The sequence below is a fragment of the Numida meleagris genome, chromosome 4 (assembly GCF_002078875.1).
Source record: "Numida meleagris isolate 19003 breed g44 Domestic line chromosome 4, NumMel1.0, whole genome shotgun sequence".
In the NCBI taxonomy this organism is placed as follows: Eukaryota; Metazoa; Chordata; class Aves; order Galliformes; family Numididae; genus Numida; species Numida meleagris.
The window spans coordinates 75695643-75715660 of NC_034412.1; the positions used below are offsets into that span (position 1 = coordinate 75695643).

Sequence of the window (20018 nt, forward strand, 5' to 3'; positions counted from 1 at the left end):
TTTTCCCAGATAGATCAACATTTTCAGTCTTCATAGGAACCACTTTCATTACTGCAGATCTAATACTATTACAGTGTGAAGTGCTTTGGGATGCCTTCCATAAAAGACACCCTACAAACTTAAGCTTGAGTACAATGGCTAGAAGTACTTAATTAGACTTACACATCCAGAACCACACCACAACACAGACTTCAGCTGCGATATCGAGACTGTAGTGTGTTATGCCTACAAGTGTTTCCACTTTATTGGTGCTAACTTCAAAACAGAGTGCTGCTGCAACAGATACATGTCATCTGTATAACTGCATTCATGTTCTCTACAAGAGTTACTTGTTTTTGGCCTGCTATGACAGTAACAGTCTGTTTCAACTTAAAATGACCAATACTAAAGGTGAAACATCTCATTAAAAGAAGAATCGCTTACTACTTTCCAGAAGGGAGTAAACTTGGTAAAATCGAAGTTTCTTTTCCATGTCTATTGATTTCTGCATCTTTCTTCCCCTCAGGAGAGCTAAAATGATTTTGTACTGGCAGTGCATGTACTGCTGTTCTATTACCATGTCTCTGAATCTTTAAAGATCCAAATCATGATATGACTTCTCTCTAAGGGTATCTTTAGTTTACTTGGACATAAGATGTAACTATTTGCAGCTTTGATTCCTAGTGAACCATACATCATATTCCATTTTTACTCATTTTCAAGAAAAGTAGTATAGTGATGTTTATGCTGGAAGATATCTACCTACAGCTGTTACAGAAACAATTTGATTGTCTCTCTGGAGCGTGATGGTTTATTGCCACATATATTATCTCATCAAAATCAACTATTCTGAATATAATTATGCAGAAAGGATGATTTTACATCACCTTTTGTAATATCTGTGAAGAAAAAGAAGCTAGAGCAAATACAAAGCATAATATTTATTTTCATAAGCCTAGCCAATATCTACTGCAATAAATAAAGCCTCTCCCTGAGGCATGTGAAATTCTGGAAAATGAATGTGAAACTGCAGTGACAACGTTGTATTAAAATAAATCCAACCTGAGACAGAGAAACTGTTCTTGCCATCAGTGTTTTTGTTCTCTTAAATCCAGGATCGTTTTCTGCAAGGACATTCATGGTTGTCTTCCCAATAAATTCCAAAGCATCTAAGCCTCCAGATAATACACTTTTCCCCTGTATAAAAGAATGAAATGTGGTTATTTCCTTTCCACTTTATGCTAACAGGAACTGTAAAGAGTATTACTTTTGCTGACACCATCTTAGAACATTCAGCTCCCTAGATTTTTTCTGCTTTAGCTAACAATAGGATTTCTGTGCTCATACAATTATGTTACTGTTCTGATTACATTTTCAAAATGAAAAAAAAAAAAAACTACACAAATATTTGTAGTTAATTAAAAGCCTCACACAAGAGAAAATAAAACACTTGTTGACAATGAAAATTTTAAGAATATCACTTTTATTTTCTCTTAAGTGGCAGCTAGACTTTGGGAACATCTTTTAGGCAAGAAAAATAAGTCTACCATGAACAGGATGAGACTGCCTTATCAAACTGATTTCTAAAATTTTGACATGTGATTTCTCTGGAAACGTCTATAGAAATGCAGTTGTTTTTCTTGTGTATTTTTACTAGCATTATTCCACACTCACAATTTTTTAGCTACGCTGAAAATGAATTTTCATTGGCTAATGATTTCAGGTTCAGTGGAAAAAACTTTGAATAGGCTTATTACAGAACTGTTTCTACGAAGACCTACGACCCAACAAACACTATTAAATGTGACCTGCACAGAACTAAAAATGATGAAAAATCCCTAGAGAAGAGAGGCCCCCTAAAATGACTCACTGTGTTCTGTACTACATTAGTGATAGCTGACAACATCCCACGAGATCCAGATGAAGGAGAAGAAGGAATATTCTCGGAAGAGCTTTGGTCAGGAGAATCTTCTGCTTCTAACAAACAACAACAACAAAATTTAAAGAAAAAAAAAAAAAGGAGCAAGCTACAGCATACTTTCACCTCTAAAAGTCACAAATTACAGTAAATGGAATCCCGTGATCAAAATCTTAAAATTTTGTGAATTGGACTAATTTGGCAGTGTCAAAAATGTCAAAAATTTCAGTGAACTTGAACTTACGTGTTACTGATGTTTCAGCTGCAGGATGCTCTGCTGCTTCTGAAGATGCTGAACTTGCATGATGAATTCCTAGGGTAGTTCCTGCTTTTTCTTTTACTGCTGTTATCCCATGACCTACAGCAAAAATGTACTTTAGATGATATGATTTGAAAACTTATTCCTAACAGGGCATAGCATCCTTATGTACCATGAATGATCACCAAAAATAACTCATAATCAGAGTAAGTATCAAAGCTACCTCACTTGCTTGTTTTCTAGGTCAATAATTCACTTGTTCTGCTATATCCAGTACGTTAGCTGACTAGAAACGATAAAGCTAAATTATAATACAAACAACACTAGATCAAAAATGTTTTAAAACTTGTTTCAGTGGCACAAATAAGTTTAAGTTAGTCCTCTACTTTTCAAAATGCTAAATATTCTATTATAAATACTTTCAAGAGAAATTGATAGCCCTCATAATGCCATGGGTTTTGGCATTGTTTTCAGAAGATAAATGTAGATGAAAAACACTGCCCTTAGAAGATGCTATCCTCAGATTGTTCACCTGTTCTGTTTCTGGATATATCCCTAAGTAAGCATGCTCATGAAATACTCATCTCATCACAAGTGAGGCAGCTAAGACATCTTCCTCAGCTGGGAGCTTCTGCATATCAGCCAGCCCACAGAAAGTAAACAACCAAGCAGGCAAGCGCTCCTGTTTTATTCCAACACAAAATGACATGGCTTCAGTGACCTTGCTTTATTGTTTCTTGCATAGTGCACGCTCACTGCATCACTTTCGAAGTTGATCATTTCCAGCAGTACGGCAACACTAAGTACTTTAATTATCTGTCTAGGAAAAGTATTAATGACAGTTCAGTACTTCTTTGCCTCTCTACCTCAAATGGAACTATAAGTACATAAATAATTCCAGAAGAGCCATTAATACAGATGCTCTATTTTATATCCTATACAAATATACATGTATACATATATATGTATATGTGTATATGTGTATGTGTATATACAGTCATACAAATATGCTTCTTGAAAATCTCATTAAAGAAAGATGCGGCAAAACTATTTTGAATGGAGTAAGAAGAAGGAAAGCTTAAATTTATGATTCTGTGATTTTCATATGGGTTGGACATCAGATGCTCAACGAGTTCAGTAATAAATATGCTACAGAAACCACATGGGAAGTAGCACTACTGAAAGATGGCATACAAGAAAATTGGAGCATCTGCAGGAAAACACAAAGAAAAGAACAGATGTTCCCTTAGGAACAGAGTGCCAGAAACAAGTCATTTTTTATATGAGAGAATAAACTACATCAAGTCCTGATGTTTTACACTGAAACAGAGAGAAAAAGCACGTAAATGCTCTTACCTGTCTAAAGAAAATATGGCCTTTGTCTATTTTATCTCATGTCTTACAACTGCAAAGGACGCACTGGGTTATCTGCCATAGCAGTGTAAGTCACTGCCGGATAACTTCTCGCCTTTCGTAAAATCTGCTCTGATGCAGATACTGGAGAGTGAAGTACTACTCTGTCTAATCCCAATCTCCTGCACATTTTAATTGGTTCAATGAAAATATTAGCATGAATACATTCTCAAATAACTTCCTTACTCATCAGATTCCCAGGACTCACTTAAATAACTATTAATCATGCTGTTAAATTTAAGTAAAGGGTAGTTGGTGTCATATTCCTCTCCATTTCTACTGCCCACAAGTTTTTAAAATCAGCACAAGAATTCCATTCTTTCCTTTGATATAAATTGCTTAGAGATTTTGACTCGATAACTAAATATTACCATCCTGTAATTATACAAAAATTTAACTACGAATATCAAGCAAAAATGTCAAGTGTTTGTGAAAAATTTATGGATTTTCAGATTAATTCTCTTTTTATTTTTTGCATATAAAATTGTTTGTTATTATTTTTTTAAACATTCTTTAATTTGGCTCTCATGGTTTTGCAGACAAGCTTATATCCCCAAGAGTATTCACAGCCGTATAGCAGAAAGCATTTTCAAGGCTGTTTACATGCACTAGAATGACAAGAAAATACATCAGGTCAGCTACGAGTGGTTTTGCTGAACTAAGCTGCATGGCACATACCTTTAGCTAAAACAACAGAACCAGGTGAAAACAGAATACTGCAACTGAAGCAACACGGCACTGTTACACACACACACGCACAAATGCCGCAGAACTACACGCCGTGTTGGAAATGAAAATGATTATCTGTGATTTCAAAAAGCACAGAAATAAAAGGGGCTATGGGAGAAGAGCCTACACTTTAGAGGTGATGGCACACTGTTTTGTTATGTTTGTGTCGTAACATAACTGAACTGATATTGTCAACTTGGAAACACCTCAGATGCCCCCATTTACTCATCTGCAATAGCAGAAGAGGACGAGCTTTGTTAAGCGTGTGGCTTGCTTTTCTGTGTTGTTGGTTTTGTTTTTCTTGCCTGCATGATTTCTTTTCTTTGCTGGTAATTTCAGCAGAATATTATTGTTCAGTTTGCTATGTGGCATCAGTCATTTGAAGAGGAAACTTTCTCAAGCACTTCCAAAAAACTTGGCCTACCTTTGAGTTTGCATGATCTGCCCAAGGCCAGATCACAGTGAACACAAATGCTTTAGTCAGATACATTCCACTTCACATCAGGCACTCTTATCTTCAACCTCCCAGCTTAGCAGGTTTGGATTCCCTGCAGAGCTGAAAGAGGCAGCTCTGGAGGGCAGTTCCACACATCTGAAATCACAGCCATCCTCTGCAGTTACCTCCATTACCTGTCAACCTCATACTCCCAGGCACTCTGTGGAGGGAGGAGGATGGAGATTTTATCTCTGGCTACCACAGTCTTCGTACCACAGGGGGATTCCAATTAAAATTTCATCTAGAAAAATGAGCGAAGCTTCATCTAAAGATTTCAGCTAAAGATTAAGGCCTTCATACAGCATCTGAAACTGACCAAGAAACTGAGGAACCTGAACATGGCTAGAGGGAATTGTTTCACTATATGCATACAAGTATGTGGAAAAGGCAGCTGTGCTCTGGTCATATGCATTAAAAAAGTGGGAGCAAACTGTACTCACTTTCAGGCTACCCAACTGGCACTCTATTAATTTCAGGGCTTCAGCAAAATTACCTTCCTTCTACTTAAAACAAGAACACAGGCTAGATTCTGGTAAGACGCTATCCAGTCTTTAAATCATGAATAATTCCAACTAAGCTCTTAAATGGAACTGCTTTCAGATCTCCTTATAGAATTTATAAAAGGTTTTAATAAAATACTAATAGGAACAAAGGCTATTGCAACAGTTTTTTGTCTCTCAACCTCTCCTACATCATAAGATATAAAGAAAGCAAATGGGACTGCAAGGCTTACAGAAGAAAAAAGTAGCTTTCCTAAAGCTAGCAGATAGCTTAGCTGGAAAAAAAAAACCTCGCAAGCTTTCAAGCATACAAGCTGTTTTTTAAAAACAAAAGTCACAAGCTTCAAACACAGACTGAGAAGGTACTTTGCCTCACTCAAGCCTCAGGACTTAAGATTTGATGTTAGCTAGGCTGACCAAATGGCTTCTTGGTGCTGCTACGGGAGGTCCTGCTCCTTCTGCTTTCCATATTTGTCCATTCTGCCTGCCCTTGTGCTTAACTCATCCCACAGCAAACTGGCACTGAAGAGGTAGAAAATGGATTTTTTCTCTCCTCTAGGGTTATTTTTATGCCAGTAACCCTAGAAGTAATTCTTAACCTCAGCATAAGAAGTTAACCTCAGGTTTTCAGAAAGGCATGAGCACTGGCACATGGAAGAGGGAGAAAAGTGCAAGGAAAAGAGAGGTGCAGGATTGCACATTTCAGTGGCTGCTAGCCATTAGATTGGCTTAGCTTGCACTGGTAATCAGTGCAAGAGTCTTATCAGCACTGTTACTTAAAAACCAAATTGTATAATTGCTGATTACTAAACAGTACAATTTAAAAGAAAGGGTAAAATGATGACAATAACTACAAAGCTGTGTCTCAAGATCACAGTGAGCTTACTTCTCCCACTTTATTATCCCAGCAACTATTGTGGTGGATCGATTCCACTGTGGTTCCACAGTGTTTGTAAAAAACAAACTTTCTGCACCTTTTAAAAGCAAAAGCGAACTCTACATCTCAGTAAATGTGGCGCGTTCAATAACTTTCTTAGTGTGACACCTAGTGTCAGGCACTAAGCATTGCTCAGGCAGTGACATTATGGAGGCATTATGGAGCTCCATATAAGCTCTAAATCAGGGATTAAAGGATAATGAAATTGAGATCCTTGAACAACAGTTTCAGTTCAGTCTTAAGGAGAAAGTATTTGGCAAAATCTGAATGTGTTTGGGGCTTCAATAGATTATCTAGTCCACCCCAAACTGTTTCTGCTATTTTTACATTGTACAATTTTAAAACAAACAAACAAACAAAAAACCCAACAAGGAATGGGAGATACTTGTCACAACTGACCAGACAAGAAGCTAGGTTATACAAAGGCAATGACAGAGAGAAAGACAAATCACATACTGAAGTTGTTGTTAATAAATCTAATCCTAGAAAAGCAGCTTTCCTTATACCGTGTGCTACACTAAAACAATAAGCAACATTTAAATGGACTGAATTATGGCAAATCCACTTTCTGCTGTAGAATAGGAGATGAAGCTCCTCTGTTATCGGTTGAACTGCTCAGATATTAAACAAAGTAACTTTAAAGGGGAATAATAAATATTTAATAAAAAGAAGAAGGCTTATAGAAATTCCCAATAGCCTTTTTTTTTCTTCTCTCTCTCTGTTTCTCACTAGGGGTTACCATACTGATCGGATACGTGGTATATGCCCAGTCCCACATCACGTCTATGATGGTGACAGGCAGTGAATACTTTACTAGATCAAGCATGAATTTTCATAACAAACACCTAGGAAGAAAGCCATCTATATCAGGACTACACACTATTACTTGCTGTATTGATTTCCTAGAACAAATATAAGAGTATGCATGTGTCATTTTGAGTTATTTCAGGTTCAGTGAACTATATATATTACCATGTTTGATTTAGCATGTTTGATTAGTTATAATCTCACAGAAAATAAATATAAATGTTGCTAATTAAGATTTAGTATCCAATATCAGACTTAGACTATCTTGTAAGGAAAAAAAAAACAAATGGAAACATAATATATCTGACTATGGGGTACAAGAATGTAAATTTGATTTCTGCTTCATTCAATGCCTATTTTATTTAATAAATTCCTACAAGTTAGTTAGATTCAAAATTATTAGACGTGAATACAGGAATGCAACCTTACCTGGACTCCAGGGTCAGAAAGCGTCTCTGATATGTAGATTCCAGGAAATAGGAAAATAGGGGAAGTGTTGCTGTACATACATGTTTTTAGACTCTTTCCCAGTTGCCGTAAACTAGGTAGCAGATAGACCCCCACTGTGACATAGTGCAACCTTTCACATGACAAACTAAATTAATTTTAAATTTTTCTAACTTTCCTTTCTACTTTTGGATACTCCTTTACCTACGCAACTTGATCTGTTCCAACTATGCTCATTTTTACATAATATTAATGTTGCAAATGTATAGGTGGTGTTCATATGGCCATTTTAAATAGCATCACACAATCTTATCAAGTCAGACTGCCTAGGCAACAAAATTTTTGCATATTTACACCCACTGAAAATTAGTTACAATATTGACACAGATGGTATTTAATGTCAGTTAAGAATGAATTTTTGATGTATATGAACCAATACTTTCTACAGCCTATAAAAAAATGAGATGATATAAAATACAACATGGAAATTCACAGATACGCAATGCTGTCAGCTTTATAGACAAAAGCAGCAAACAGCTGTAAACAGGATGTCTTGTTAACTTACCAGACAATAAGAAGGGATACAACGCACATTATTGTTTGTCTCGCAAACTTTTTCCAGCAGCATTCATCACTTTCAGGCAAGCTCATGTCTGTTTTGCAAGAAAATATCCAAGCCTGTGCTGCCCCACAGAGAAAGTATACGCTTTGTGATACTAAACTCATTGCTCTGCCAAGCTGAGACTTTTTAGCAACGAAAATTGTAAGTGGGATTGCCACTGCAAGTCTACAAAAACAACCTCAATTTGGTAACAAGTAATATTAGAACTCGCAGCATTAGAATCTCTGTTACAATGCTATTCACTACAAAATCTAAACAGAACATAAACATGGCTTTCTCACAGGTGAAAATCAGTCTCCCGAAATAGTTCTGTTCCAAGAAACCCACTGCTGCAACTATAAAAATGAACTGAAATAATTAATCACCATTACAATTTCAAGTGGTACAATTCACAATTACTTTCATGCACGTAATGGTTCCTCTTTTCTTATTTACACTATGTCAAATTTGTTTCAGAATGCTGTAAGGCTCACAGAAATCTGTGAAAGCGGCATCTTTTATTCCTTCTACTAATAATGTTAGGAATGTTTTCAGCACACAGGACCTTCTACAAGTCTGAAAGAGATGCACTGAACTCCATGGTTTAATACAAGTCAAGAACGCAGTTCCACAGCTAGTTAAAGATGCCCTTGTAGCCATCTATATGTTCTGTGTGTTCCTATCATTCCACCCACACTAGCAGTAGCATTTAGGTGATCAAATGGTGAGCCACATTAGGGAACTGACAAACTAATCTAGGTGAAGATCCAGCTCTCACTTCATCTGTACTTTCCAAAATTGGTCCCAGAAACCAGCTCCCCACATCGCTACATGAAGGCTATTGTTAGCGTAAGAGAAGGATGAAATACATTGCCTTTCAGTAGAAATCTTTGTTTTTACCAGTTTAAAACATCTTATTATTATTATTAAACATTCTATGTTTATTAGAGATGTTAACTGGTGGACTGCCTGAAGGAAAAAGAAACTGTTGAGTGCAGGCGTTATCAAAAATAGGGATGATAGGGAAGTTCCCTCTTTCTCTGAGGAACAGATAGAAACAGCTCACTGCCCAAGGAGGGCAGGAAGGAGATTATTTAAACTAATATGCAGCCATAAAACCAGTAACTCCACGGAAACCATTATTTTCAGTAACTAGCAATTAACTTGAATTCCTAGGTTCATCTTTTGAAGATGTTCTTAGGATCCTTGATGAGAACTGATTAGCTAACAGCTTAGGAGCAGTTTTGTGAGAAATCGTTACCTGCTGGGAACTAAGTATTGCATGTTTCACTTTCTGTCTGAGTTTTTAATGTGCAGTGATTAAGTTTTACCTGAAGACTTCACGAGCACATTTTGGTCTGACATACTGTATACGGAGAAAGAATGCAGGGTCTATGTTTCAATATACTGTTCTACTGTCAGGAGTCTGGTGTGATAAAGCTTAACAGTTTCACTGTGGATCAATGAAAGCTGGAATAATTTATGAGAAGTTAATTTATATTGTATAGTTAGAAGTCATGATGCATAAGCCACAAACACATATGTGCATGAACCTGGGATGGAGGGCACTGACTTAAAAACCCACAAACTGACAGTCACTGTACCATATTATGTATCCTTCCTGCAAAGCAGCCACAGTGAGGTAACTCACTCTCTATACAAACAAGCCTATTATATCGGCATGTTACACAGTTTAGGAAAGTCCTTTGTCCTATTAAAAAAAATTGTGGCACACTGTCAGCTTGCTAAGCCAATCAGGACAAAACTGTCTATAGATATTGTTAGTCAAGGGAAGCACTCTGACTTTAGATGTTGTCTTTAACATACAACATGATGCGTCTAATTATATTAAAATTATGATTTGATTTATTTCCACAAACTTTACTGATTGAACACTTACCCACTGTGGCTGAAGCTGACGACAGGAGAGACTTGCCCCAGGAACCCCAAGCTCCCCATCTACTTGCTTTAGGTGAGTCTGCAGCCTGTGAAAACAGATATATTACTCTACTGACTAAAAATCATGTTATCACAGTGACGCCTTCTGAAGAACGATTCTTTATAGACAGCATATACAGAGAAATAGCCCAGAATGAGTACTTGACAAAACCTCTGCCACTAGTTCCTCTAGCAGATGCTTAAGTTTTTGTGCAAAGTAGTTCATGAGCAAAGGTATCATTTTAACAACACTGGGAGGTTGTTGCTGTTCTCACCTCACCTATTCTTCGCCCCAGGAGCAAATTGAGATCACCAAGCTCACTCTGACACAACTCTCCACAGTGACACTGTTCCTCTGGCTATTTCAATACAAAATTGGGTAGGCTAACTCAAAGTCTCATTGGGAAGGTGCTAATATCTGTGCACACATCTGTGCAGTGAACACATGACTACAACTTCAATGTGAAACCACAGTGTCCACAGTGAGAATTAGTTAAGAATTAGATTTCACACTGGACTGTCATTCCAATTTATTTCACATATATTATCACTGGGCAGACATGCATTTCTCAGGCTTTATTACAGTGACCAATTTATATTGTCTCTGTGTTCAGAATTTGGTCACTAGAAGCCAGATTTTTAAAGGTCTTTTAATTCCTAACAGTGCATCCTAATGGGATCCTAAATGCTTGGACAGTGCCATATTAGGTGTTATGTGGAATTCAAATTTCTATGCACAAGAAAACAGAAGTTTAGTTAAAAGCATCTATTCCTAAAAGCACATAAAACTCCACAGATGTCTTTATGGATGTCCTAATATTTCTCCAGGCACCTAATCTTATGAAGCCATACAGATTTATTATGGTTATTCTCTGGTATAGGCAGGGACTCATCTTCTTTCTGAGTTCTACAGCGAGCCAGAGCTAGAGGCTTCTCTGCCTGACTCTCCTCATAGGTAGTTGTGCACAGGGAATTTATAACAACTGTAATCAATCAAAACACAGCCACAGGAGGTACTAACCACTTTTTCCATTAATGTGTGGTAGTGAGTAATTACCAGTATTCCATCTTTAAATCATATTAAGAAACTGATATCTGAGTCACAAGTAACACATCACTTCTGCACAATTAACTCAAAACCAAAAAGATGAAGTATCCCAGGATACTTCAACTCTGCACTGTGCAGTGCATATATCCCCTGTTACCTCTTTGAGGTAGGTCTCTGTCACTAGTGGAAGGACTAAACGAATGCATTTTAATTTTTTCCAATTTGCAGATGCCTGAAAATCTTCCAGTGGAGACAGGAACATCTTTAGATCTTTAGAACATATAGACTGTGACTTTCCTTTTTTTAATGAACTTCTTGCATTTGCTCACAGAAGTCCAAGAGGTTTGAGGATCACAAATCAAAAGCCACTGGCTTAGAACAAAGTGTGTCAGTTTCACTGAGTCTTGTGAAAGATATTTTATTTTTGTGAAGTCCGTGAAAATGAGAAAGCACGAGACTTAAAGCTGCAAACACAGTTTAAGTTCTGTCCTCCTTGAGGTTCGTTCTGTGAACTGAATGAAGCAGATTTGTACAGAAAACCAGATAACAAAATCATAGGAGTGCTGTATCTATATAAAATGGACTAGGTTCTTATTAAGACTCTGGCATAGTTTTATTGTGACCAAGCTAGCAAGATCAAATTAATATCATACCGGCAAAGAGAAATTTGGCTGTTCCTAGTTTCCAAAAGCCCGGTGATGCAGTCTAACTGATTTTATCCTTGTGCAGGTTCTCTGTACTTCACTCCCTAGGTTTTTGTAAAAAACTGTATAAGCGTTTTACAAAATTCTGCTCTTACAGAGCAGGGAGGGGGAGGGCTTTTACGGAAAAGAAAGCATTACTCACTGAACTACTTTGCTCAGGTGGTGTTTCTTCAGGATCAGGTTCTGTATCAAGGCTTACAGTCTCGATGCACTCAGTGGGCTTGTCTTCAGACACGTCTCTGTTGGAAGGCAGACTTTCAGCTATTTCTTCAGTCAAAGGATTTTCATTAATAAATATGTCTCCCTTTTGTCCATTACTGGCACCCTTAGTGTCCTGTCCCTGTTCTTCTTGTGAGGACACAGGCAGGATCTCAGCTTCCACAGGGGGCAGTACTGACTCCTGAGGCAACACATCGCTGTTGGGCATTTCCATTACTTCAGGTTTCTCTTCAGATGGGACGCCATCACGTAAGTCTTCAGACATTTTCAAGTCTGAATATAGAAAGCAAATTAGTGTTTTCAGGCCCTACAAACAGGTGAATGACCATAAAATATGTAGTCCTTCCCAAAAGCTATTGCTGAAAAACACCATAGCCTATGTGTAAGCATGGAGCCCTGCGGTACATGTGTCACACCGGCCCTGACGTGATTACTTTCAAAAGGCTATTCACCTTGCAGGACTGCATTCAAGTACAAAGAGCAACATTATTAGTTTGCTTTCCAAAATACTGCTTGGTGATGTAGAAAGGATGTTCATTTGTCTGAAGTCAACTGTAAGAGCTTCCACATGCTTAATTCCTACGTTCTCTGTTAGGTATATAAGAAAGTCCAACAGTTAATGGGATAATCTGAGCTGAAATGGCTCTGGAACACAATGGCCAAGCAGCTCTTACTCTCACTTTCATCACTTTCACTTACACAGGTTCCTACAGTCTACTGATTGACGGTGAGGAGGATGACAAGGAGCTGAAAAAAGCACAGTGTGACTAAAGCTGTGGTAATGTTAATGTATTGGAGAAGGGAAATAATTTGAAAACATGATGGGCGATGGTCTCTGCAGCCATTTCATAGACAGGAAGCATCCACTGCTCACACAGTCTGTATTTCTTGTCTCAAAGGTTTATTGCCTGGGGAGTGCGCTCTCACCTGTTCTTAAAATGTCAGGCATTAAGAATTAAGTTTTAATTAAAACAGAATTAAGCTGTGTCGTTAAATTTCAACTCCGAAGCCAAGGTAAGCTTGCATGAAGCATAGTCATTGTTTTTTTGTTTTTGTAAGTTTATAACAGATTTCCCCTTATTTACTCCACATCTTTCAGCGCAATTTTCATTAAAAAGTATTTTCCACAATGCTGTTGTCAGTGGATCAAGGATCCAGGCTCTGAGCAAGTTCTGCAGCTGACTAAGTGGCAGAGTCCAAAAGCCCTGTACAGTGATTACCACTATTTACTTGTTGACAACAACAGCATGCCTGGCACTGCACTTCAAAGACAAACCTTGACAGAGAGCTGTTATTGCAAGGTCTTATCTACACACAGAGTTGTATGGCACAAAATCAACTCAAGCAATCTGTCTGGAGATGCTGTCTTTTCACTGACTCCCATTGAATTAACACAGTCCGAAGTCCTTCTTTGAAGAACTGAGGTTCTAGAAGAGACTGAAGAACAGGAACAGAAGGCAAAAAGTGGAATACAATTGGGATTTAGAAGTCTGCCTGACAAGCGTGTATTTATCTTCGTGTAACTTATTAAAATCTGTGGAATCATGCACATCTGTGGCCTTAGCAGCCTGTTTATCTAATTTGGATGTAGATCAGCTGTTTGAACAGCACCAAGAATAGCATTTAGGATCAATGAACAGGAGTCATAAATAAATAACCGGTTGATGCCGCTTACGTTACTTCGGCTTACACTGGAACTTACTTTATCTTTAGAAAACGTGCATTTACATATCAGTATCTTTACATTTGCTACAAGCATTTGCTTATTTTCTATTACAAATATTGCAGATACTATAAAATGCTTTAATGTAGGCAACCATCGCTGTAGTTTTAACAGTACTCACCCTGCGATGAGTAGCACCACATAAGGAAAACGTTTCTATTTGTGTCACCTAAGAGGGCCCTCTACTAAAACCAGTAAAACCCTTAGATACACGCATCATAGCTGTGCATGGTATTGGATGTGAACAGCCAGTTCATTCAGTTGGATGTGAACCCAACGCCAGTGCATTATTTAAGGGACCACACGTACACATGCCCTTTTGCCGGAGTAGCTCATCTCTGGGGGCCGCTGTGGCCAAGGGCCCTGCAGTTCTCCGCTCAGATGAGGGGATCAGAGCAAACCGCCGAACTTCCTGCACGGAGCAGCGCCGCGGCGATCCGCCACCCGCAGGACCCCCGTGCTACGCGCGGTGCCGCCCTCCCGCCCGACAGCCGCTGTCGCCTCTCGCCCTCTGCAGGACCCGGCCCTCCCTCGGGCCCCCGCCCCGCTGCCACCTGCCCCCGCGCCCAGCCCAAAGCTGGAGCAGCCGCTCCCTCTAACCCGCAGAGACCGCAGCTTCCCCCTTTTCTTCTTTCTTTTTTCTCGTTTAAACCCTCCGGGCTCGAGCTATCGGTGAGCGGCCCGCAGCCGGTTTCAAAAGCGGCAGCAAGAAAAGCACAGTCCGCCGCGCTGCTTACCGCTCCGCACTCCCTCGCGGCGCGCCCCCGACTCCGTCCCCGCCCCGCCACGTCGGCAGCAGCGGGGGGAGGAGGGAGCTCCGGCCGGGCACGGCGGGACGGCCGGGATGGGCCGCGGCGAGGGCGGGCTCTGCAGCCGCGCTCCCTCCGTGCCTCCGGGGCGGCCGCCTGTTGCGGGCGGGTCGCCGCGAGGTGCCGGCTGCCGGCTGGGTGCGCAGCGCCCGTCCCGCCGCGACCCCTGAGGGGACCGACGGGGAGCGTGCGGCAGCGCCGCGGCGATAGCGCGCGCTGAGGCGTTACGAGCACCACCGAGGGCAGCCACTGGGCTGGCGTCCGTCTATTTATTTACTTATTCATAGAAAGTTTGACCCTTCCTCAGGACGAAGCTGAACACTGACGGAAGCAATGGCTGCAGAGTTAAAACAACGGCGGTTTCGCTTTCGGGTGCCCCTTGGCACCCCGGCCGTGGCGGTTACGGGAGACGCAGCCGCCTTTTCCTCTTTTTTTTTTTTTTTTTTCCTTCCTCCTTTTAGGGCAAAGCATGCCCTTTCGCTGTGATCAGCAGTTCCTTGCCCTTTCGCTGTGATCAGCAGTTCCTTGCAGGGTTCATTGCAGCATCGTTTCTGCCGCCGGACTTCCTTTGCTGAGGAAAGTTATTCGCTGTTGCCCCAGGAAGCATAATAACACATCCTATGAATCACTGAGCAGAGCTGCTGTGGGAGGTCACAAAACAAACCCCATTTCTCAGAGGGTTGCTTCACAGATAGGGATAGAGCCGCGTGACTGGCGCCCTTACCGAGCAAATCTCTGAAGCTTCCCGTTAAGGTGGGTGACAGCAGAACCAACGCCTGTATCGCTAAGTCACGGCTTATTTCTCGGGAGTTTCAGTGAGACTAGAAGTATCAGGGTGTGCTGGCCGTTCTGGAACCTTTCACGTTAATGCAGTAATGTTCAGGTGTATTTATTGAGAACTCTTGAGTAATCCTGAGGGTTTGCCGCTGCTTTTTAATGGGATTTGTGGAAGAGTAAGGAGAGTAAGGGTGTTGTCTTAGGAGGAATCCTAATGAATTAAGGTCAGCTGCTGGAAATGTTTTTTTTTTTTTTCCCCAAAAGTGAACTGTAGTTCGGACTATGACATGGATCTTGAAGTGTCAGTTTGCAGATTCCATATAAGCCCATGCACGTTTTTAGAAACGGAAGACAGTATTCATGACTGTTGTTATAGAAAGTTGCTCATTAAGTATAAATTAACATTATAAATGTGTGTGTACGCCTGTGGAGTAAAAGGGTGTGTTAGTTTCCTGAATTGCTAACTGACTTGTTTGAATTCAGCACTTGTGTTTTACAGTAAGTTTTCTTTTTCTTTCACTTGCCAGTAATTAATTTCACGTGTATTTTTCACTGCAGTGATGTTGCAGATGGTTTTTGGAACAAAAAGTTGATACGGGAAAGGAGCAATAGTGATGGGACTTCTCTACTCTCACCTTGGATTTCCCTGAAGTTTGTTATTCCTCTGAGTGCCATTGCCTTCTAAAGGGGTCCTTGATAGGTTTCAGAGAAAAATCACAGAATCATAGAGATTGGAAGGGATCTCTGAAAAATACTTGCCTTTTAGAGAACATATAAGTATAAAGAAAAGATGGAAGGAAACAACTTCATTATGTGACTTAATCTGACTACATTTGTCAAGACACAGAAGCACACGTAACATTTGGGGAATGTATTCGTCTTCTAGTGATTGCACATGAGTGGTAAGTATGAGAGCTAATGGCATGTAATTTATAGTGAAGTGCTTATCTTGCTGTTTAACATATGCTTAAATTTGTCTTTGTAGTATGTAAGCAGATCTGGAGATCTCAAACTATGCCTGTGGCCAGCACGCTCACCTCTAACAGGCTCTAATTTATGGAACGGTTTTTACATGTTAACAAAATGTATGTCTGATTCTGTATTCATTAGAGTGATATGTTTGCATGTTCAGTTTGTTAAACTGTTACGTTCCAAAAAGGCGAGTGAATGTTTGGTACAACTGAAGGCTTGTAAGATTTTATCCTTTTCAGACAGGAGCAAACAGTAGCATGGCTTGTAAGTAACAACATCACAAAGTGTCACTTGTAAATCAGATGTGAATACTCTTGTCTGTAATCAACAGTAATGGAGAAAGAGCCGTAGAGTACCACCATAAGGCTTATCAGCACGATGATGAGAGTATGAATTCTCCGCGTTCTGTTGTGTGCTGTTTGTCCTATGTTTCCCTTTTTCTTTTTTTTTGGATGACCTGTTGTTCCTTGAAGCTGAGAAAGGAACTATGATGTACAGAATATACTGTAAAATCAAAAAGTAATTTTAAAGGTTATTTCCTCTGTTTCCTGAATCATTGACACGCTAAATGGTGAACACACTGTATTATGCTAAACCAAAAAGGAAGCTGAGTTCTGTGGTAGTTAGATCCATATTTAGACCTACCTAAGATGGAATTTCTGACTAACATTACACGGAAATAAAGTGGGCTGGTTTATGTCTTTCCCAGGACAATAACCCGAGTGCTTGGGCATTCAGTACTCAAGTTGCTCCTCTGTTTCAATTCAGAAGTTCCACATACACTATTTAACCCAGTTACAACACTGCTGGAATGGGAGGGAGAATCTTCCTTTACCATAAAATGGAAATTAAAATAGGATACTTAGTGCTTTTATAAACCAGCCTTGATAAGAACTTGGCAACTAAATAAGTATAGCTAAGTGAAAAAAATTATCAGAACAATATAAAGGCATTGATCATTATTAAGAGAGGGAGATGTTTGAATTTTGGTGTAAAACTTGCTCAAAAGAAGTACTTAGTTTCATATTAATGTGATGAAGACAGAAAACTGGTTAAAAAAAAAAACTGTTTTTTTTTTTCCTGCTTATCCAGTCACAAAGCATGAAAACACACTGTCCAGTAATAATTAAATAATGGGGAAATGATATTAATGTTATGTGTGGAAAGAACATCTGGAGAAACAGATGTTATTTCTCAGACTGTCAGTAGATGGCACAAACAAGTTTTATACAGAGTTTGGGTGTTTCTAAGTATTGTTACAGAAAAGGATAGAATTACAGGAAGTTTTCTCTGTCTTTTCCTGAGCACATTTTCTGCTTTTTAGGAGAGCAGGGATTTCAGGTGAGAAAGTTCTATTTTTTTTATTGGGTTTATGCTTTTTCTAGTTAGCTAAACTGCATGTTTTTATATTGTGCATCTTATTTGAAAATAGACCACGTTTTCCATAAAGATTCATTAGCAAATGTGTGATGTCCTTCAAGTACATGGGTAAAAAATTGGAGTGAATGGTGTTCATCTTCAGTAGATTTATCCAAAGAAGCTGGCCAAATAGCATTCTTCTTGTATTTGCACTACGATCATAGTTAAGGGGATCACAGTGATTTAACTGAAGTAGTTTCTCTACAGCTAAAGGTTACGTCTAACTGATAATATGTTTCATCTGTATGAAAGATACAAAACCCAAATGCTAAAAGTATTATACTGATAACTTGCAAAGTGCATGTCTTTATACTAGATGATCATAGCTTAATGCATTCTGTATTATTTCTTACATAGATGTTAGTCAGTTTATACTGAGTTCATACAGGACAAACTCTTAAAACCTCAGTTTTGATCTCTCTTTAAACAACAGGACAGGATCTCCCTGTGAATTTGATTTGCGTAGCCTACTGAGTTGCTTATCTGCTTATATCTTGCAAGTGCTATGTTTGTCAAGTTTGAAGATTTTAGGATACATTTTGAATGAAAAACAGATGTTATTGCAAAGTATAATTTCTTCCATGTTTCTCCCATTACTCCGTTAGGAGTACTGTTCCCCAAACTGTCAAAATAACAGACTAGAGATTGGTGATTATTTTTTGTTCTCTGCACTTGCCCAAATGTGTTTTGAGGGCTAGGATGGTAAAATTGAATATAATTTTTCAAAAGGAAATTTAGAAAAAGGCTGGACAAGTCTTGCTGTGCTACCTTATTATGTCTTGATAGTTTCCAAGTCTAGTTTCGTGCATTCTCTACAAAAGCAGAAATTAGTGTGCTGTCAATTATTTGATGAAGTGTTGAAATATCTTAATATGGGTTGTGCTATGTCAAAGAGAATGCGCACTGTAGACCCAGCAGTGCAATTCTAAGAAAGTTTAAGAGAGTTTGTACTCCTCCAACGAATGGCAGCTATTACTGTCTCATGGTAGAGTCCTTATGAACTCTGTTTCACTATAGGTTTTATAGACACAAGTGTATGTAAAGAAAATGTCTGTGGAGTCTAGTTCGTATCGTTTAACAGAGAATCTTGGGAGAGGATGACCATATGACCTCAAATATTGTACTTTCCTGTCAGAGTGTCCTGGAGTTGTGAAGAGCCTACATAAAACACTGAATGACAGCAGTTATTCTGTAAGTAAGCAACACAGATCAATCACCTATGAAATCAGACACATTTTGAAAGAAGCAGACTTTTTATTAAACATGGCAGATTTTGGCAAATAGAACTTACAGTAGTCACTTAATAAAGAATGTGTTTCCTGAGATCATAAGTGCCTTCATTGTTTTCTAAGTCAAAGGGAGAGATAGCAAATTGGAAGGTTAAAAAAATCCATCTCTGTGATACCTGTTGAATAGCTGCTTAATGATGCAATCTTTTTTATTGTTGTTGCAGGATTAGACCAAAGATGGATGTATGAGTATTGAGGATCTCCAAGGAACCAAAAAGCAGTATGACAGAGAGTATGAGTTATCTCAGAAGCTGTTTTATTTACAACTGTCTGTTTGCATTCACTTTCTGGAACAATATTGGCCTGGCTGTGAAAAATGAACTCTTTACATCTGTTCCTAACAATTTTTCAGAAGGTGATTTGGATGAAAAAATCTTGAGCTTTCCACTGTTGTATCCAAATAATCAGCAGTCCAAAGCTAGTTTTGGTTGGGTTGTGACAGAAAATGCTACGGAAAGCCTATCATTGTCAGAAATCACAAATGACAATGTAAGAAAATTAATAACTTTATTATCTAATTTTAGAAAAGGCTCCAGGCTACAAAATCTGACACTGGCAAATGTGTCAGTGGACTGGGAAGCTTTCATTGAAGTACTTCAGACTGTATGGCACTCATCCATTAAATACTTCAATGTCAACAATTTAATACTACTGTCGGATGTCACAAGGCGTCGCTTCGACTATTCAGATACTTCCATGAAAGCACTTGCGCTGAAGAAGGTTTCAGTCAGGGATCTGTACTTTTCACAGGATGACATTTATAGCATATTTGCAAACATGAACGTTGAAACCTTGACGATAGCTGAATCTGAGTTAATTCATATGCTGTGTCCTTCATCTGACAGTCCCTTTAGATCTATAAATTTTACAAAAAATGATTTAACAGATCTGCTTTTTCAGAACTGTAACAAACTAATTCAGCTGGAGACATTTATTTTGCATAGGAATAAATTTGAGAGCCTTTCCAAGGTGAGCTTCATGACCAGACATATGAAATCACTGAAGTATCTGGACATGAGCAACAACTTGCTGCG

At 39.0% G+C, this 20018-nt stretch overlaps 1 protein-coding gene and 1 long non-coding RNA gene across 7 annotated transcripts in view; one reads left to right on the plus strand and one right to left on the minus strand.

Annotated features, from left to right (window-relative positions):
* Positions 1-14602, minus strand: part of FAM114A1 (family with sequence similarity 114 member A1) — a 34288-nt gene extending 19686 nt beyond the window's left edge. Inside the window, exons 1-6 of one of the 4 annotated variants that reach the window (XM_021393934.1) lie at positions 14456-14602; positions 11919-12268; positions 9987-10071; positions 2142-2255; positions 1850-1956; positions 1042-1176 (exon numbers count right to left, since the gene is read on the minus strand). In XM_021393934.1, the coding sequence (XP_021249609.1) occupies positions 1042-1176; positions 1850-1956; positions 2142-2255; positions 9987-10071; positions 11919-12260 (783 nt within the window). In that variant the 5' untranslated portion in view covers positions 12261-12268; positions 14456-14602. Of the gene's footprint in view, positions 1-1041; positions 1177-1849; positions 1957-2141; positions 2256-9986; positions 10072-11918; positions 12269-14318 lie in introns of those variants that run through there. The other 3 variants (XM_021393933.1, XM_021393931.1, XM_021393935.1) reach the window with 3 other exon arrangements.
* Positions 14722-20012, plus strand: LOC110397535. Of its 3 annotated transcripts, none has more exons than XR_002437830.1 (4): positions 14722-15280; positions 15863-16206; positions 18713-18886; positions 19149-20012. It is a non-coding gene; the product is annotated as an uncharacterized LOC110397535 (long non-coding RNA). The 3 variants fall into 3 exon arrangements; XR_002437831.1 differs by having other exon boundaries at positions 18831-18886; XR_002437829.1 differs by lacking the exon at positions 18713-18886.